Below are 20046 nucleotides of genomic sequence, written 5' to 3' on the forward strand. Positions count from 1 at the left end.
TATATATATATATATATATATATATATATATATATATATATATATATCAGAGGTGACTAGAACCAAAATGGCAGAAAGAGAGGAGAGCTTTGGGCTATAAATTTTCCATCATCCTGACATTGTGTGTTCCCATAGCAGAGGGAGCAGTTCTTGGTGACTGCAACATCAAATGAATGGGTGACAGTTGCTTTCTTAGAGACTGGAGTCTTTTCCTCAAGCAGAGATTAGATTGATCAGTGCTATTTGTAGCTTCATTTCTGGAAGGTGTTCACAGAACAAGCATTTCTGGGTCCATTGGTGGCAGTTGTGATATCATATAGCTTGTTTAAAATTCTTGCTAGAAAGAAACCTGCACGATCCCACACAGTGCTTCTTTTGTTTTCTGAGGTAGGCATAGAAATTCTGCCTCTTGACCAGCACAGAGAGGGTTCTTATATTAACTAAGGACACCCCAAACTCATTCCAACCACTTTCTTAATTCCAGTCACTAAAAGAGTAAATAAATCCCAAATCCCAAATGTTTCTTCTGCCCTGTCACCCTACCCCCATATGGAAGTATTAATTCTATACTCATTGAGTCCCGGAAGTAACCCATAATTCCCCAAAGTAAATACTGAAACTAACTTAATAGTGAATACTATATTACTTGTGTTAAACTATTTTTAAAAATATATGTGCTGATTTAAGGGGAAAACCTCAGCTAGGAAAATATCAGTATAGGGGAGGAAAAAGTTTAACCCACTTAGATAGGGCCCCTGGCTAGGTCTAAAAACTAGACAAGAGAGATTAACAGGAGAAAACCATACAAATTAATCTAATAGAAGTTTTACATGATGTGGAAGGCTTCATAAGGAAATGAAAACCCAAAGAAACAGACCTGGGTATTTTATGCTAGGTGTGGTAAAGAGTAGGTAGTGGTGAGAGATGTGGATAGGTTAAGGAGTATGAGGTAATTGTTGAAAATTGGGAGAAACTTGGCAAGTCCTGTTTGTTCATATTCCCTTTGGGTCTCCCTTTGTCTTTGGAGATAAGGATGCTTCTTTACTCTGGGTACAGGGAGGGCCTCTCGCATGAGGGTTTTATGACTTGTTTCAGGAAAGAGGGGTGAAGTGATTGGGAGACCAAAGAGACTGTCCTGCTTCTGCTGTTTTCTCAAACTCTTTCAGCTTAAAATATTCAGATATGACAAGGTGCCATATTTTGGGGTTGTGTGCCCTGAACCCTATCATCAGCATTTCCCATGCTAAACCCCAGAGAAAACATGTCTTTATCACTTCTTCATACAGCTATGACTGTTGATGGCTGTTTCATCCAAGGAATATTCTGATCCCCAAAATTTTGGGCATAGTGGAAGAATTTATTTTCTCTTACACCAGTAGCAACAAGACGAGCATTTTTCAAGAGTAGCTTTACCTGGAATCAAAGCAAAAGTTAAAAAATAGAAATGTGTAAGTTTATAGAGCACAGATTTCATCTGTCAAAGAAACTAAAGTTTAACTCCTATTGGCTAAAGTAACGTTCCCAGCATACAAATCAATTTCTTTCTTCTCTTTGTCACTTTGTCATGAAGCCTGTAGGATATCTGGCAGAGCCTGTCTTTCATTGAGGTTTGACCACTTTATTTGTTTCTCATAGATACTATTTGGACTTGGTCTTTCCATTAGCCATGTGGCCTCTGTGTCAGTTTTGAGTCTGTTTACCTCTTTTTAGCAGCCTACTCTGAAAAGCAAAAAGACTTCTATACACTTCCAAGTTCTAGAGCCCTACTAAACTCTCTGTTTCCAGTAGGAGGCATGTCCCAACTCTTCTTACTTAATGAGATTCTCTCTAGTAAACTCAGTCTTGTCCATTCCTTTTCCTACTCTTCCTACCTTCAGAGAAATGTTTTTTCTCTCCTAAGACTTACAATATAAAAAAATACATTACCACATAAATTCTGCTAAAGTAATCACCAAAGTTATTAAAAATGCATGTACTGGGGCACCTGGGTGGCTCAGTTGGTTAAGCATCTGACTCTTGGTTTCGGCTCAGGTCATGACTTCACAGTTCGTGAGTTCAAGCCCCACATTGGGCTCTGTGCTGATGGCTCAGAGCCTGCTTGGGATTCTAGCTCCTTCTCTCTCCTGCCCCTCCCCCACTTGTTCTCTCTCTCTCAAAATAAATAAAACTTAAAAAAAATTTTAAAAAAAGCATCTACTGAATGATTGAAGAATTAAAAGGGAAGATGGCTTTTCTTCTGACAGATGAATATTCACCTTTTTTTGCTGTTTTCCTGATATGAAATAACCCTCCATAGAAATTTCTGCCAGAGATGTTGACCAGCATTTACATCAATTACTGGTATTCTATGTGAAAGGAGAGTTTTCCATGGAAAGGATTATGCACTTTGTTTTTCTCAAATTATTATCATTTTTTGTTGTATTTCAGTCTTTGTTTCTCTTGGCCTCTCTTCCAGTGCAATCTATTTTTCTCTTTGTTTTCTTTACATTTGAACGTTTCCTACTCTGCTTCCAATTTTATTTTTTATTCAAACTTAATCCTTAAAAGATGGGATTTTGTGTTTAAAATTCATAGTTAAAACATGTTAAAGTTGGTTATTCACTTCAGATAATGTTGGTGTCTTAGGGGGAAGTGAAGAAAGAAAGATGAAGAGGAAATTACTCTCTTGTACTGCCCTCCAGGAAATCCTTCTCTGTACTCTAAAAGTTCTTCTTCTTTTCTAGGAGTCCAATGTGCTGATTGCTGCTAACAGTCAGGGTACAATTAAGGTAAGCTACCTTATACATCTTTATTTCAAACTCAGATCCATTCTTAGGCTAATAGACTATAGCTATAACACAGAAATATGGAGTTGTACTAAGCCTTAGAGATCATTCCAAGTCATGGGTCTGGCTTTGTTTGAGATGGCTTTGGTTGAAAGGCAAAGGGATAGGTAGCTTGCAACTATGGAAAAGACTTGTTAGGGGCGCCTGGGTGGTTCAGTCAGTTAAGCGGCCGACTTTGGCTCGGGTCATGGTCTCACGGTTCGTGAGTTCGGGCCCTGCGTCAGGCTCTGTGCTGACAGCTCAGAGCCTGGAGCCTGCTTTGGATTCTGTGTCTCCCTCTCTCTGCCTCTGCCCTGCTCACACTCTGTCTCTGTCTCTCAAAAAGTGAATAAACGTTAAAAATATATATATTAAAAAAAAGAAAAAAAGACTTGTTAGAGGTTATATGAATGCCGAATGATTGATAGCTGGTCACAGTGAAAAACAGATGAACACTCTTAAATATTCACTGTGGGCCATGCACCGTTGTTTCTATATGCAGGTACAGCTATAAGTCCAAGATACAGCAAGGGACGCTGAGACTTTCACCAGGTTTAAAAATCTGGTCACATTTTAGTCTTCTCTTCCTCATGTTTGTCTTCCTTTTCTTTCCTGACAAGTAGGGTTGCCCTCAGTCGCGAAGGGAAGAAAAGGTATTTCAGTGTTCCACTGAAAAGTGATCATGTGATCATTTCATTAGTGTAATTTGGAAATTTAAATGTCTCTTGGCACACAGTCTCAGTCACAAAGGTATACATAGCTTTCCACATGCTTTTCTTTGTAGTTAGGAGCTCAAGGAAGCAATGTTCTCTATACTATTTGATACTTGGCATGCGGGCAATCCTGAGCTAAACAGTGAACTTGTTAAACAAAACACCCGTTTGGGAGAGGGTTTTCGTACATGGGTTTGATTAGCACTAATTCTATGGCTGCCAGTGCTTTCTACATATTCTCTGCTGATCTAGAAAACTCAGGAAGTGATCTTTTAAAAATAACAGGTATAGGTTTCTTCTGCCACTTAGCCTTCATTCTGCTGTGGCTTCCTCCCTCTCCTCCTGAGTGCAGAATGACCTGGCCACCAAGAGAGCCAATCCAAGCCTCACACATTGTCCTGTGGAGGTGAACTGAGCAGACTCAGAACTGCACTGTTAGCTGTGCAGTCTAATTTGCGTGGTGCACTCCTTAAACAGCTAGTTTCTCTATTTGGAAAGCCTCACCAGAGAGCCATGGACAACTTAAATGAAAGCCAGGGTTTTGAACTGACCAGTGTTACGTTCTGGAATCTCAAACAAGATGGTAAAAGGTCTTGGAATCTCTGTTTTAAGTGGTTCTCCGTAGTCTCTCAGTTGCTCCTTATGTTACTCTCATGGCAAGGCATGGATTGAAAAAGCTGCACCTTAGTCTTCAACCAGTTTGGCCTTTGAGGCAATTGCGATTGCTAACGTATCTGCAGAAAGCTCAAAGCTACACATGTACTTAGAGAATCTCGGTGACAAATCTCAGATTTTGTTCAAGAGCATTAACCTCTTGTTAAATAGCCTGCTTGCCAAATATAAAGACAAAAAGCATCATGGAAACAGGTGTAATTTAAGCCTTCGCACAGCAGGAAGGGAGAGTTATTCCTTTAATTCTTTGCCACCTAGAACTGCATTCTCCATCTAACGTAATCTTTTTGACCGTGGCTTACAATTGCCCCTTCTTAGACATTTCTTCAGCTGTGTTTAAAACTGATCATTGCTGCTGCTGCTGCTGCTGCTGCTGCTTGTTATTTTCAGTTTTAGCAGTGTCACAGCTTTCTTGTATGATAAGGTAGGACTTGAATAACTAACACAATATCTTGACATCACTGATTGACTAGAAAATGAATGAAGCAATGGGAAAAGGCAAGATTTTAGGTTCTGTATACCTTGATCACTATAAGCTGTGAGTCAGTAGAAGAGAGAAATAGATGAAAATCCTTAGAAGTGGTATTTAAAAGTTTCTTAAGAATGTGGAAAGATACCAACATAAATTTCAAAAACATTATATCCATGCTGTGCAGGAGCAAGTTCATTTATCTGTATGTTTTATGTAGTTCACTTGGAAGGCTCCCTAGTTGACTGCAGATGTGGCTAATCTGAAAGAGTTCCTGTTGAACTGAAAGGAAGAAAGGATCAGTGTCTCATCCCTTCACATTCCTTAGCATTTTTAGCAGTTGGGAAAAGTTGTCTTGATTTGGTTCTCCATTTATAATACAGTAAAGATTCTTTATACTGTTAACGTATTTTAAAATTATTTTATCAAACTGATCCTTTTTTCCTCCAATTAGGTGCTGGAGTTGGTATGAAGGGTTTACTCAAGTTAAATTGTATTTGATCCTGCTGAAATACATCTGCAGCTGACAATGAAAGAAGACAGAAACTGCCATGTGATGTCTCTCCCCAAAGTCATCATGGGTTTTGGATTTGTTTTGAATATTTTTTCTTTTCCTATTTTTTTCTCCTTCATGCCATTTGGGACATTGGGAATACCCAGTGAACTCTCCACCATCAATGTAACTCTATGGACTTTGCTGCTGTTGGTGGTGTGGTTATCTAATTTTTGTGATAGGGAAACAAATTCTTTTGAATAAAAATAAATAACAAAAAATAATAAAAGTTTATTGAGCCACAGTTGAGCTGGGAAAGTCTTTGTCAAAGACGGGAAGAGATCATCTTTTCAAGTAACACACATGAAGTATAGAATAATGTACCAGTGAATAATTTGTAAGGTCCATATTTCTCAGCCTTTCAGGAATTCTGCATATCAACATAAATGGAAAGTATATGGATTCTTTCCAGTGACTTTAATGTGTGTAGTAGGTGGGAAGATTAATAACTTTACCTTATGAATTCCTTTCCTTGTTCTCTGACCGGATTTATATCATCAGCAAGTACCATACTTCAGTCTCTCTAGATCTGGCCAAGAATCTAAATTTTGACCGGTTGAGACAACATTCAGATAGAAAGGGAATGGGGCATCTGGCAGGCTCAGTCAGTAGAGCATGTGACTCTTGATCTCGGGGTCTTGAGTTTGAGTTCCACACTGGGTGCAGAGATTACTTAAGTAAATAAATTAATTTAAAAAAAAACCAGAAAGGGGGTGTCCGTCTATGGCAGCTACTTCTGTCTTTGCCTTTGAAATGTTACCTATACATACCGTCAGCCCTAAATGCAGAAAAACCAACTTAATTGTAAAATCATAGCTATCAGATAGTCATAGTCTTAGGTGTTAGTACCATCCTTGACTGAGCAGTGACTCTGAGCAGGGGGTCAACAAACTTACTGTAAAGGGGGCCAGGTAGGAAATATTTTAGGCTTTGCAGATCACGTCGTCTCCGTCATAATCGCGCAGCTCTGCCATTGTAGCAGGAAAGCAGCCACAGACCTTAGCAGGGAAAGAATTTGAAGCCCTGTTACCCAAATTTCCAAACCATAGACTATCTGAGACCATCTAGTTAATTTCATGCTGTTTTCAATTTGTAAAAAGGAAGAAGTTAGTAGTTTGAATAGCAGGTCAAGCAAAAGTAATGTGAAGTTTTCTGTTTGAGCTACGTTAAAAGTGTGAACAATTTTTAGAAAAAGATATAAACAGAATTCATACCCCACACAAAGTTTATAAAAATAGACACTTGGAGAAACTTCACATGAATAAATATATGAATGATAAGGGTAATCAGAGTATCTCACTGTATCTTTGTACTCAAAATTGTTGGGTCCACATTTCATTATTTTGAATCCTTCCGGTCAAATGCATTGTGGAAGTTAGAACTTTTTGAATTTTAGAAAAGTCAATAGTCTACCTATACTATATATTACATGACACTATCCAACAAAGTCTGGAGCAATACTCTATTATCAAACACATTAATATTTCTGTAGCAAAATGTATGAATGCTCACATTATATGAGATTAATTGACACTAAAAATAGTCTTATGTCTATTCAATACAGTTTCTACCACCAAATAAGTTTGCCTCAAACTTAGGTGAAAATTTTCAGTTTTCAGAACTTCAAGACAATTATATCTTACTAATTTGGGGGAATTAAGCACCTGATAAGCTTTTGGACTCAATTTTGAGAGCAAAGGTCACTATCATTGAAAAATTAACACCTGTCAACCAGAACAATGTTAGGCAACCTTTCTAAGATTAATGAATGATCTTTTGCAAAGATGTAGAAAGAATATTCAAAGGTAGATTCTTCACTTAAAGATATGTCCAGAAAATCAGATTGGGAAGCAAAGAATTAATGCCCCTTTGAATGCATTTAAATAAAAGATTATGGTTTTTAATTTGGTCTGACTTTTTATGTTTTATTTCAAGCTGTCAACATTGTAAGGTCATGTTAATTTCCATATGTTTGGAAGGATGCAATAAGTTACCTTTATTAGTTATCAAGGGACTGAATTTTTAAATAAATTATTATTTTTAAAAGGCAGTGCTTTATTTAAATTTGTGTTTTAACTTTTTTTTTGTTAGTAGGGAGAAACCATTTTTAAATTTGAGTTAGACTAACTTTAATGTCAACGTCAAACTATAGCACTATTTCTTGGAAAAATAACATAATAAAAGCTTTTTTTTTAACACCAAAAGAACTTCTAACTCAAGAGAAATATGGGTCTTCATGTTTCAATCTATATTTCAGTGGATTTGTAGGGGTTTCTCAGACATAGTTCATTTTATTTTCAGGCACACAACTCATACTTAAGAAACATTAAAGATTGAAGAACGTTGTAAAATTCTTGTAAACAATTGAGCTACTAGGCATCAAAAAATTTCTGGTACTGAGCCATGACTTCAGCAAGATGAGCACAGCTGGACCATTAAGCAAGGAAGAGATGAGCCTTAGGAGGAGTCTGCAGAGCTGTAGAAGAAACCAGTAGGTATGTGGAGCCTTCTAGGACACGGTTAGGAATTTGAATTTTGTTGCAGAAGCAGTTAAAGGAGGGGGGTGGGGTGGTGGGGGCGGTTAAGTGGAATGACATGATTTCCTTTATGGTGAGTGGACAGACGAGAGCTAGAGTACAGTTAGGGAGGTGATCTGATCAGTCAAGAGTTACTGGTGGCTTCCTCTGGGTCGTAGCATGATCCAACCTAACAATCTATTTCAGCTAGATGGCGTTTACCACAGTCTTAATTCCTGTATCTCAGAAGATTCTTGATTAATTTTTAAAGTCACTTTCTCATAATAATTTGTGGCAACAAAGAATACAACTCAGCAAATAGATTTCTTTAGTGGTTATGCAATCAACCACAGGTTGTGGCTCTTGGGAACCTCATGGCTAAAACGCCCGTGTGCTGTTTTGGGAACACCACTTCTCTAATCTCAGAACTAGAAGGTACCTAGCCTTGGCTCTAAATATAAAGGTCATTGGCCATTGCTCTTAATGTAATTCCTCAAAATGTTTATAGGAAAAGTCTGCTTATTCAGAAATGAGACATGAGAAACTGTTAACTTAGATCTGGAGCCTATTGTATTATATGACTGACATTAAACACAGCAGTAACACCTTGTAGTTCTTCCCAGAGTGGTTAGTTTCCAGTTCCTCTGTGGCTTCTGGTTTATATGAGACGCGCGTATATTTTTGGACTAAAGAGAAAACCATAGTGATTGTTCTAGAAGTATTTGTTGAGATCCTGCTTTGTGTGAGGCACTATGTACTACATACTAGGCATATAAAATAAAATATCCCTACCCTCAAAAAGCTGATTGTCCAGTGGGAGAGAGAGTAGTGTAGAAGTACCATAGCAGATGTAAATTTTAGATGTAAATTTAGGTGTACGTAGGAACAACCTATAACCTGAGTGGTGGGAGACTAAGGGCTGGAAGTAGGGGCGGGTATCAGGAGTTTTTTTCCTGGAGGAAGTCAGCTGAATTCTGAAGAGCAAGTAAGTTCAGCTATAAGCAGCAAAGGAACATTATAGACCAGGGGATGCAAAGAAACTGATCCAACTAGTGACCAAAGCTAGGACAATTTGAGCAATAAAATAAACTAGGATTATAGATTATAACCTAAAATATAAATATGACTACTTACTGCTATAAATAAATTATTGAATAAACAAATGGACAGAAGTGAGAAATTTCCCTTGCAGAATTCCAAATTCCATAGATACCCCACCCTTAAGGGAATAGGATCCTAAAGTATGAGCTGTGCAGATTGACTTGGTTTCAGAGAAAACAGGTGTTTGGTTTTTTTTTTTTTTTAATGTTTATTTATTTTGAGAGCAAGTGGTGGAGGGGCAGAGAGAGAGAATCTCAAGAATTCTCCACACTAGTAGCACAGAGCCCACCATGGGGCTTGATCTCAGGACGCTGAGATCATGATCTGACCAAAATCAAGAGTCGGATGCTTAACCGACTGAGCCCCCCTGCCCAACTGAACCGCCCAGGCACCCTGAGTAGGTCTCTTTTTAAAGTTTTTATTTAAATTTCTAGTTAGCATATAGTGTGATATTTTCTCGGATGTACAGTATAGTGATTCAGTAGTTCTACACATTACTCAGTGCTCATCATGACAAGTGCACTCTTCAGTCCTCTTCACCTATTTCACCCATCCCCCCTCCCCTCTGGTAACCAACCATTTGTTCTCTATAGTTAAGAGTACAGTATGGAAAGAGAAAAAAAGGAATTTGACAGTGCAGAAGCCTGACAAACTACCTTAGCCAGGTGATCAGGATCAACATCGAAAGTTATATCATGTTGGGGTGCGTGGGTGGCTCAGTCAGTTAAGCGTCAGACTCGGTTTCAGCTCAGGTCATGATCTCATGGTTCGTAAGTTCAAGCCCCAAATCAGGCTCTGTGCTGACAGCATGGAGCTTGCTTGGGATTCTCTCTCTGCCCCTACCCCACTCGCGCGCTCTCTCAAAAAAATAAGCAGAATTTTAAAAAAGTTATATCATGTTGATAGTACTCTTGATAAGTTGTAATGAAAATGGCACTTTAACTCTGTGGTTTTCCTTCCCCAAACTCAACCCCAGCCAAAATGAGAAAAATATTAGGTAAATCCTGTTGAGGGACATCCCACTAAACCAGTACTCCTCAAACAAGGTAAGTGAGAAACTGTCCCCGCTATGAGGAGCTGAGGAGACATGATGAAATGTGATGTGACAGACTCAATGGGATCGTGAAACAGAAAAGGGCATTACCTAAAAACTAAGAAATAAAGTATGGGCTTTAGATGGTATTAATGTATGAGTATTGATTGATTATTGTAACAAATGTCCCACGCTAATGTGAGATGTTAATAATAGGGGAAATCAGTGTAGGATATATGAGAATTCTTGTTTTCTTTGCAGTTTTTCTGTAAATCTAAAAAAAAAAAAACTGTTCTAAAATAAAAAGTTTACCAAAAATAAAAAGCATGAGGATAGATTCAGTATATACAAAACAAAGTACAAGACAGGAGTGCCAGCTGACGCTGAAGAAGGACACCGAGAATAACGCAATGATCTGTTCTGGCTGTCACTTAAAAAAGAGGCACACGTGGAGTTGAGAGGACGTTTGAGTGAGTCTCAACTTTGACTAAGAAATTGTATAGTTTTGCAAGGATAGGAAACCCCTATGTACTCCGTATTTATCTCTAAATTCTAGCTGAGGGGCGCCTGGCCGGCTCAGTTGGAACAGCATGCGACTCTGATCTCAGGGTGGTGAGGTCAAGCCCCACGTTGGGCATGGAACTTACATTAAAAAGAAATAATAATAAATTCTACTTACTAAGAATCATGCTCTCATCTCTGTCAATAGAATTTATTACATATGTCCTTATTCAGATATCAGACTGCCTGTCATTCATTTCTTTCACCTGGGATCTTCACAGCTTCTCACTATGAGAATCAAGAAATCTTTCCATTTGTATATGGTTTTAATTTGTTCTCGGTTCTCTGGGAGCCATTTGTCCTTGATCGGTTTGAGAAGCAAACTCCCTATAATACCCAGGTTCTGAAAGAGATCTTGGGTTGGACCTGGGTGGGGATTCTCATGAATTCTAAGTTAAAGTTCCCAAAAGTGAGAACAGTCCAGGTTAACCAAGTTTTTTTTTAGATTGTATTTATTTTTAAGTAATCTTTACACCCCATGCGGCACTGGAATTCACACCCCCAAGATCAAGAGTCATGTGCTCTACTGACTGAGCCAGCCAGGCGCCCTCACTTGAGCCAATTTTTGTGCAAAATGTTTGCCATGTCCCTGAAGGTGACTTCAGGGATTTGCCCGTGTGCACTGCTTGTGTCCTATGGTGACACAATCTGTGATCAGAGGTTTAGGAGCTCTGTGATCAGAGCTAATCTGTGATCCCAGGTTTAGGAGCCTTTTGGAAGAACCGCATAAAAAAAAAGAGTCTTCAGCAACTTCAAGAGAAAGAACCAAGGCAAATACAAGTAATACCCTAAATATTCACCTTTAGTTGTCGAGACCCGAAGGACCGTTTTATCTTAGAAACTTTTCTGCATGAGCTTCAGTGGGATAGCAGCCTAATAACTCCATTCACTCCAATGGGCGTGACTGTTGCTCAGAAGAGGAGATCGTATATATAGCCACTTGTATATGGTGGCTCTATTCTTTCAACAAAAACTTGAGTGCCTATTTTGAAGTATTTTCTAGGCTAAGGGGCAGCAGACTGTTTCTGTGAAGGGCCAGATAGTGAGTATTCTAGGCTTTTTGAGCCATATAGTCACAACTACTGTCACAACTACTGAACCCTGCCACTGTAGCATATAAAGGCTGCCCTAGACATGTTCACAAAATGGGAACAAATGAGTGTGCCTGGGTTCCAATGACACTTGTGAATGGACACTGAAATTTGGATTTCAGTTCATTGTCATGTGTCCCAGTATTTTTAAAACATTATTTTTCAGGCATTTGCAAATGTGAAAACTATTCATTGCATACGAGCCATGCAGAAAAGCCCACGTGCTGGATTTGGCTTACAGGCTGTAGTTTGTTGACCTCCATTCTGGGTGTTCACCATACAGCAGGGGCAAGAAAGAAGAAGAAGCATGAAAAATGCAATGTCTCCTGAGCTTGCCGTCTAGTGGATAAAGGTCCTTCTGCAGCAATGATGTTCTCTTTCCACAGTGCTGTGTCTCTAGCACAGGAACGTGCAAAGCCATTTTGGAGGGCACACCCATGACCAAAAGCTTTTTTGTGTGGAGTTGTGTGGCAATTTCCACAGGTGTGCACACAAGCAGTGTTGAAGTGTATGTGCGTTTTCAGAGAACCAGGGGACTCTCTTTTCTGCTAAAGCCCAGTAAACGGTGAGACGTTTTAGACCTTTTATTATTTGAGTGGAGTAGGAAGATCTCTACGATGCTACACCACTTGAACACAGAGACGGGAGAGGTTTGGGGTTGAGATGGCCTTCACTAAATACTCTTGAAAGGTTTGTGCTTATGATAGCCTGCTAAGTGAGTGTGGGAAAGCATAGGCTATTTTGCAAGGCTGGCTTTTCTTCCTCTTTCTTTCCTTTCTGGTTCTTTCATCCTGAGCTATTGAAATTTCTTTTCTGAATATAAAAGAAGGCTTCTCAAGTTCAGAGCGCTTACATGAAGACTTGGAACCCAGCTGATTTTTTTTTTTTTTTTTTTTTTTTTTTTGGTTTGACTGAGTCTCTTTAAATATTCATACATATTTTATGGCCAGTGCCTGAACTCTGGCTAATTTGGAGGGGTTAAATTTGGAAAGATGGAAAATTGTTTTTTTCCACTGTTAACCACTGTTAAAAGCCAACCCAGTAAGTAAGCACTTTATATTTTTTCAATATTTTTCACATTTAAAGGCCAAACTCTGGTCAGTCCTCACTCCCACTTCCCATATTCTGTTCAGCCAATCCCAGGAGAGACTTCTCACGGGCCCTGTGGTTCCCTCGGGAAAGGCAACGTGCTATTCATAGAACTGGGGTATGGTGTTCCCGTGCTATTGAATTGCAAAGCTTTGCGGTTCAGTTTCAGTGATCTATCTTTTCTGGAAAGGTCTCTGGCACTCTTGGAGACTGAAAAGCGGCTCCATGAATACAGGGTAGCATTAGCATATGCATATTAAAATTTTAGTTGCTCCTCTTCATTTTTTTTCCATTATGAAGAATAATGAAGTCTAAAAATCTAAAAATTGCAAGCAACCAAAGAACGAAAGGTTGAAAGGCTAGACGTGATGTTTTGGACGCTCAGTGGGTCCATAAAATGGCATTATCCCCTCGTGCTCTCTGAACACGGCATCTGCCTGAGAGCTGACCTGCCAAAGGCCACCGTCACAGCTACCACGAAAAGCTAGCTTAGGAAGATAGCCAACGTGGAATTTATGAAATGTCTCTTTGCCCACCACGTTCTCCCTAGAGAAGATTAGAGTACAGTCTGAAGACCAGAATCACCTCTACTGGGGCCTTTCCAGTCTTCTTGCCCTGCACAGGCAGCCAGAGTGGACCAGGAATGGGGACCGCAGGTAAGAGAAGGGAAAGGTGATCAGGGAAAACAGTCACATCCATAGAGCCACAAGCAGAGGCCAAAACAGTTTTCCAGTTTCGGTCCCCCAGGAAGTGTTCTCCTTTTCCCGCATCTGCCCACCCTCTGGTGGTCTAAGTGCATTCTAACAAATCTTCAGCACAGAGGAGGAATGTGTCTTTTTCCCTTTCCCGGCTTCTCCTGGGTGTATGTGGATAAGCAGTCTGGTGAAACCAGCTGTTTATGTAACTGTGCATTCTTGCTTCTCCATTATCTGGGACTCTCCAGGCAACTTTGACATTAGTTTCACCTCTCCTCGGGGGTGAAGAAGGAGGGCCAGGAATTTGGACAGAAACCTGGGCCTCGGGCACCTGGGTGATTCAGTCTGTTCAGCATCTGACTTTTGATTTGGGCTCAGGTCACGATCTCATGGTTGGGAGTTCAAGCCCCGTGTCAAGCTCTGTGCTGACAGCACGGAGAATGCTTGGGATTCTCTTGCTTTCACCCTCTGCCCCGCTTCCCCTCAAAATAAATAAATAAATCTTAAAAAAGGAAAAAAAAAAAAAAAAAAAAAAAAGGAAAGAAATCCGGGCCTCATGACCTCAATCTCAGTATATTACTTCTTCCTTCTTCTCAGAGTCAAAAGACTAATCCCCAGCTGTCTGCAAAGCAAGCAGTGAATGAAATGCCCTACTCAGTGTAGGACTTAGCCTCGTACAGCAGCACCACGAGGCTCTCTGGTAGTCTCTGCTTAAATACTTCCACGTTTTGAGAGAGCTCACTGGGTCCCGGGACATTCTTGACTGGCTGGTTCCATTTGTTAGGAAGCTTTTTTCCTAGATGGAGCCAAAATCTCAGTGGAATCCTCCTTCCTCACCCCCAGCAGGTTGAGTTCTTACTACTTGACATCATGCAAGCCATCAAACAGTACAGAGCATGATCCCTTCGTGGAGTGTTAGGGGTAAGATGTGCACATGTGGAAATAGTTTTTATATAATATCCTAATCCTGTGCAGTAAACGTTATTTTTAAAACAGACGATGAAGACAGATTCAGAGAGGTTAATTTGGGGGTTGGGGGAGCTGGCTGGCTCCTTTGGCAGAGTGTGTGACTCTTGATCTCGGGGTTGTGAGTTTCATCCCCACATGGGGCATGAAGCCTACTTTAAAAAAAAGTGAATAAAATAAAATCTTTAAAAGAAAAGAAAGGTTAAATTAATGGCTGCAGATATTATAATGAAAACATTATTAAAGGGCAGATTGGAGTGTTAAATGGATTGTGTGGAGGATGTGGGATTTAAGTGGCATTCTAGAGATATTGAATCATATTGTAGTTTAGTTGCACTGACCAAAAAGATGGTCAATGACACAGCTGAGACTGATCTTCAAGGAAGACCATGTGTGCACATCTTGACCCTGTTAAGACAGTTAGATCTGATGGTGAATTAATTATATTCTTTATCTGATAATTAATTTATAGGAGGAAGAACTTCAAATAAGCAAATGGAAGAACTCTGAACCTATCAGGTTGCTAAAACAGTGAAAGGCGCCACCAACAGAGATGTGTGACATCTCCATCCTGGGAGATCATCGGAGGCGGTCACTGGTCCTCAGTGGTTTGGACACTCAGCTGCCAGAAGGCAGGGGTCTGGATGGAATCACTCCTCTCGGATTTGAGAATCGGATCCTAACTCACTGATTTAGAAGGAGAGGAAAACAGGTGGGATCTTCGCACCGTTAGAGCAAATACCAGTTAAAACTAACGGGCCCAATTCTTCCTGTCGGAAGCAAGAGGAAAGGTTTCTTCTTTGTCTTTCAGAATTTCTTTCTCTGTCCTTTGCAGATACATCTAAGTCTTCATAAGAGCTAAACAGGCCTCTTGCCAATCTCAAAACTCAGGAATTCGAGAACTAAAGTTATCTGCTCTTTCACAGAAACCTCCTTTTCTCTGCTGTCCCCTTCTCTCTGCTCCTCCAGCCTCAGTTCATCCCTCCCGTGTCAAACCGACTCCTGAGAAGAGCTGGATGTGATCTTGTAGACGGTGGTTCTCTTCCTCGGTGCGTTTCCCCGAGAGGAGCACAATTTTCTGGCTGATAATGCGTTACCTGCCCTGTCTGAGGATGCACAATTCTGTGACTGCTGGCCTAGCCCTGAGTCCACCTCATGTCCTGGACCACATCCCACCTCCAAGGGTCCCTTTTCATGCACAGGCCACACAGCTGGAAAGGCAGAGACGATAAAGGTCAATGATGGAGACCATGGGATGGAGAGCCCATAGGCAGGCAACAGGATGGACAGTGGCTGCATTAGTTACTGGGAAACAGACAAACAACAGGGGACTTAGGCTGATAAGTACAAACATGGGAAAAGAAACCAAGGTGCTACGTTATCCTCCCTTGTTCCCATCCTAACGTGAGGAAAACCAGCCCTTCCTATCCGGCTCTCTAGCAGAGCTGATGACGCTGAGGGGCTCCCCAGGTCCCTCGGGCACAGAGGGAATATTCAGAGTGCTGTGCCCTTCTCCCCTGCTGATACCACTCATCTAAAGGGTTTTTCTCCCCCCCCAACGGGAACCCTGGGAAGATCCACCAAAGCCTGCAGAAATCCTTTGCAGCTTGTTTTCAGTTTACATCCCCATACCTGGGCTGCTGCGGGAAGTTCCACAACCAGCACATTTCACTTTGGTGGAACCAGCCCATCGTGGCCTGAGAGACGGTTGAGGAGAGGAGTCGACTGTCCGCTACTCCCTACAACCATGGCAGAGCTAAGCTTGTTAGAGACCCCTCAAGAGGGGTTGCGAGTGGCAGGACTCTCTCTCTTTCCAATAAAAGTGAGCTAGGGAAGTTGCCATGGCAAATGCAGAACCTGGGTGAGTCCTCCGTTAATTTCCATCAGCGGATTGCTGAAGCGTACTCAAATTTTACTGGCGTGGACCTGGGGCAGATCTAGGTGGAGCTCACTCCTAACAACCTTTGTCTCGGCCGTCTTGCCCACTCTCCAACCCCAAATGAAGGGAAGGCTGGGAAGAGTGGTAGGATGGCAAGGACAGACTGTTGCTCACCCGCTAGCAGCAGCTACTTAGTTTGGAGATAATCTAGAGAAAGACAAAGAAGGAAAGAAGAGACTGAAGAGCTGTGTTGGCGGTTTAGTTAGAACTTTTTAAAATTTTTTTTTATTTGAGAGAGGGTGAGTGTGAACAGGGGGAGGGGCAGAGAGAGAGAGAGGAGAGCGAATACTAAGCAGGCTCCATGCTCAGCACAGAGCCCGACACGGGGCTCGATTCCGTGACCCTGGGATCGTGACCTGAGCCAAAATCAAGGGTAGATGCTCAACCGACTGAGCCACCCAGGCGCCCCTAGGTAGAACCCTTTACTAAAGCCAACAGTCCTTCCCCTGGCCAACCTATGAAGGTATCAAAGGAAGAGGAGAAAACTATAGGTCATGACTGCAAAGTGCCAGGGCACCGGAAGGACTGGAGAAGGGACTCTGGGGCGTGTGGAGGTTACAGAGACAGGCTAATCAGGAGAGCCTGACAGGACAAAACTCCTAGCTAGGAGACACTCGACTCAAATGGACAGATGGAGGGAATCTTGGAAGGGGGGGCTGGTGAACCCTATGTCAATAACTTTTATTCAGGCTAATCTATCCTTGCCCTTTCTGGTAGATATTAGTGCTACCTATTCCTCAGCTTCCTTGGAAATGTCCCCCTTTCCAGCTGACAACAGATAGAAGTTACTGGCATTTTTGGTTCGCCCTCTTGTACTTTCTCCTCTGTGATGGCCACACAGATAGGTGCTCTTACTGGGAAACAGGAGGGTTTGCTTACTTTTTCTTTTTCTTTCTTTCTTTTTCTTTCTTTCTTTTTCTTTCATTCTTTCTTTCTCTCTCTCTCTCTTTCTTTCTTTCTCTTTCTCTCTCTTTCTCTTTCTTTCTCTCTTTTTCTCTTTCTTTCCTTTCTTTCTTTGTTTCTTTCTCTCTTTCCTTCCTTCCTTCCTTCCTTCCTTCCTTCCTTCCTTCTCTCTTTTCTGTGTGTCTTTCTTGTAAGCTCTATGCTCAATGTGGGGCTTTAACTCACAACCCTGAGATCAAGGGTCACATGCTCTACCAACTGAGCCAGGTGCCTTTTTTTTTTTTTTTTTTTTTAAGAAAGGAGGGCTTCCTTTCTCTCCTAATTCTCCCAACAGGGAAGAGATCTGCAGTGCCAAGTAAAGGTTACTATATTCTGTACTCCGGTTGGAGTGTTTGTGGAGCTCCCTGAAAAAAAAAAAAAAGCCTTTGAATTGATGCCCATGTGCCTTCTGGAAGAAAAGGGGGATGACGGCCAGTGGCAGACGAATACCATGCCGGAAAAGCACCCAAACTGAAACAAATAGATGCATTGCTTTGCACCCTAGGGATTAGTGGGATTGGATTAATTTAAGATCTAGAGCCAATAAAAATAATTTACAAGAAAGTTAAGTATGATCATATGTACACAGTATCCTTTGCCAAGAGCTCAGTTAGAAGTAAAAAGTTATAAAAGGAGTAGAAAATGAGGGGAAATTAAAAAGGAACATTCACCCTGTAATATTCTTCTCCTTCCAGGAAAGAAGGAAAGTAAATTTGGTAAAGACGGTCAACCACTATATAGATTTGTAAAAGGCGTTAGAAATAAGTGCATATTGTATTTGTCCCGTTAATCCCTGGGGTCTCCAACTCTGCAACTATCCTGACTTTGGTACCATCATCTGCAAAGTATCTCTCTCTGATCCATCTGTGTCCTGTTTTTTCTGTCCCTCTAGTGGACAAGTCTAAAGTTTTGTTTGCTTTTACTTGTGAAGGAGCCCAATATTTATGGCAAAGAATCCCCCAAAGATTTCAAGGCTCCCTCTACCATCTTCTCTAGTCCTTTACAGGAAAACCTGGAAAACGTTTTCTTACCAGAGGGATCTGTGGTCCCACAGTATATAGACCTGCTGCCAGCCTCAGAAATGAAAGGGCAATGCAGGGCTGATCCTTGGGCTTTGTTACGTTTCCTTTCTCACAGGGTCGTAATGCCTCCTTCGACAAACTACAATATCCCCAAGCTGAAGTAAATATTTAGGGCTGAAGGCCATTAAATATTACATTCTGGAAGTCAGCAACATTTGCATGTAAAACCACCTACTACAGAAAAACAACTTGGGCAATTTAGGGGACTAATAGGGCACTGTGGACAGCGGAGCCCAGCTTTTGTCAAGCGTGCACGATCTCAGAGCAATTGTGTGGTAACTCTGCAGACCCTGGTCCTGAGAGTCTGGAGAGGCTTTTGAACAACTGAGGTTAGCTATAGCCTCTCCCCGGCTTTGGGGATTCCAGATCTTGAGAGACCTTTCCATTTGTTTGGTCAGGAAGATAAAGGTGTTGCTAATGGAGTGTCAACTTGAAAATTGGTCTAGACCGTAGACCAATAGCGTATTTCTCCGTTCTTCCGGATGCTGTGGTCCTGGGAGTGCCTGGGTGCCTCTAAGTGATGGTGACCATGGCAGGCCCTGTGCTATGGAAAGGCCCAAGCTCGCCTGGGTGGGTCACTCTCTTGCATGTCCCATATGCTATAACAGGGATTCTACAGGTACGTCTGTCCCCAGGTGTGCCAACAAACCACAGGCAAGCGTTATTACCCAGTCCCGATATAGTGATTGGGAGGTACAGTCTCCTAAACCCAGCTACTCTCTGCGAGATTCTGATCAAGGAGATGATCGTGATTGCATCATAGTAACAGAAGACGCAAGGCCTCAGCCTGATCTCCCGATACCCTGATTGAAAATGCAGACCTGATAACGTTTGCTGATGGGTCATGTATGCAGAATAAGAATGGCCAGCTTAAGTCTTCCTATGCTTTAGTGATTTCTCATGGAATTTTGGAGTCTTATTTATTTCCTTAAAATTTTTTTGATGTTTATTTATTATTGAGACACAGAGAGAGACAGAGCACGAGTGGGGGAGGGGCAGAGATAGAGGGAGAGACAGAATCTGAAGCAGGTTCCAGGCTCTGAGCTATCAGCCCAGAGCCCGAGATGGGGCTCGAACTCACGAGCCATAAGATCGTGACCTGGGACGAAATGGGACACCTAACTGACTGAGTCACCCAAGTGCCCCTGGATTGTCTCCTTCTTAAGTTTGTCAGGCCTCTGAATTTGGGTCTGAGGCCATGTCCTGTGTTTGACTTAGCAGAACGCTCTCATAATCATGTTCAATACTGAAAGGGACTTCTCCCTTTCTCAGAAACCCTGAGGCCTAGTTCTAAAGATCTGAAAAGGACTTGCAGGGGAAGTCTGCCACCCCTATCAGCTGGGGGACTTGGTCTCCAGGAAGGTAGTTCCAGAGGAGAGAGTCTGTCACCACGTTGGTGGGACCCTTTCAAAGTGCTGCAGCTCACCCACTGGGACCACTAGGGGCCACCCACTAGCTACCGCAGAGCTGGATTCAGGCTCCCATGTTAAGCCAGCACCACAGGACAGGACCATGGGTCCCTCAAAGGACCTAACACTTACCTTTGCCTGGGCAGCTGATTGCTATGGACCTCGATGGAAAAGAAATATTTTAGCAGATGTATTCCTGTTCTCACAGGCTGCCTGGCTACTGGCAGCTGTGGTTAGGCTAGTTACTTTGAAAGTCACATTTACGGGGGACCTGGGTGGCTCCGTGGGTTAAGTGTCCGACTTCGGCTCAGGTCATGATCTCGCAGTTCGAGAGTTCGAGCCCCGCGTCGGGCTCTGTGCTGACAGCTCAGAGCCTGGAGCCCGCTTCGGATTCTGTGTCTCCCTCTCTTT

General features: G+C 41.8%; 1 protein-coding gene and 1 long non-coding RNA gene across 3 annotated transcripts in view; one reads left to right on the forward strand and one right to left on the reverse strand.

The window, feature by feature from the left end:
* COP1 (COP1 E3 ubiquitin ligase) overlaps positions 1-7261 on the forward strand; it is a 259773-nt gene extending 252512 nt beyond the window's left edge. For both annotated transcript variants that reach the window (XM_040446711.1, XM_040446710.1), the window contains exons 17-18: positions 2724-2768; positions 5113-7261. In XM_040446711.1, the coding sequence (XP_040302645.1) occupies positions 2724-2768; positions 5113-5130 (63 nt within the window). In that variant the 3' untranslated portion in view covers positions 5131-7261. The remainder of the gene's footprint in view (positions 1-2723; positions 2769-5112) is intronic.
* LOC121011909 (uncharacterized) overlaps positions 1343-20046 on the reverse strand; it is a 29650-nt gene continuing 10946 nt past the window's right edge. The window contains exons 2-3 of the long non-coding RNA XR_005781853.1: positions 6108-6209; positions 1343-1413 (exon numbers count right to left, since the gene is read on the reverse strand). This is a non-coding gene — a long non-coding RNA (uncharacterized LOC121011909). The remainder of the gene's footprint in view (positions 1414-6107; positions 6210-20046) is intronic.

Source organism: Herpailurus yagouaroundi, unplaced genomic scaffold (assembly GCF_014898765.1).
Source record: "Herpailurus yagouaroundi ecotype Mexico unplaced genomic scaffold, PumYag 195, whole genome shotgun sequence".
NCBI classification, from domain to species: Eukaryota; Metazoa; Chordata; class Mammalia; order Carnivora; family Felidae; genus Herpailurus; species Herpailurus yagouaroundi.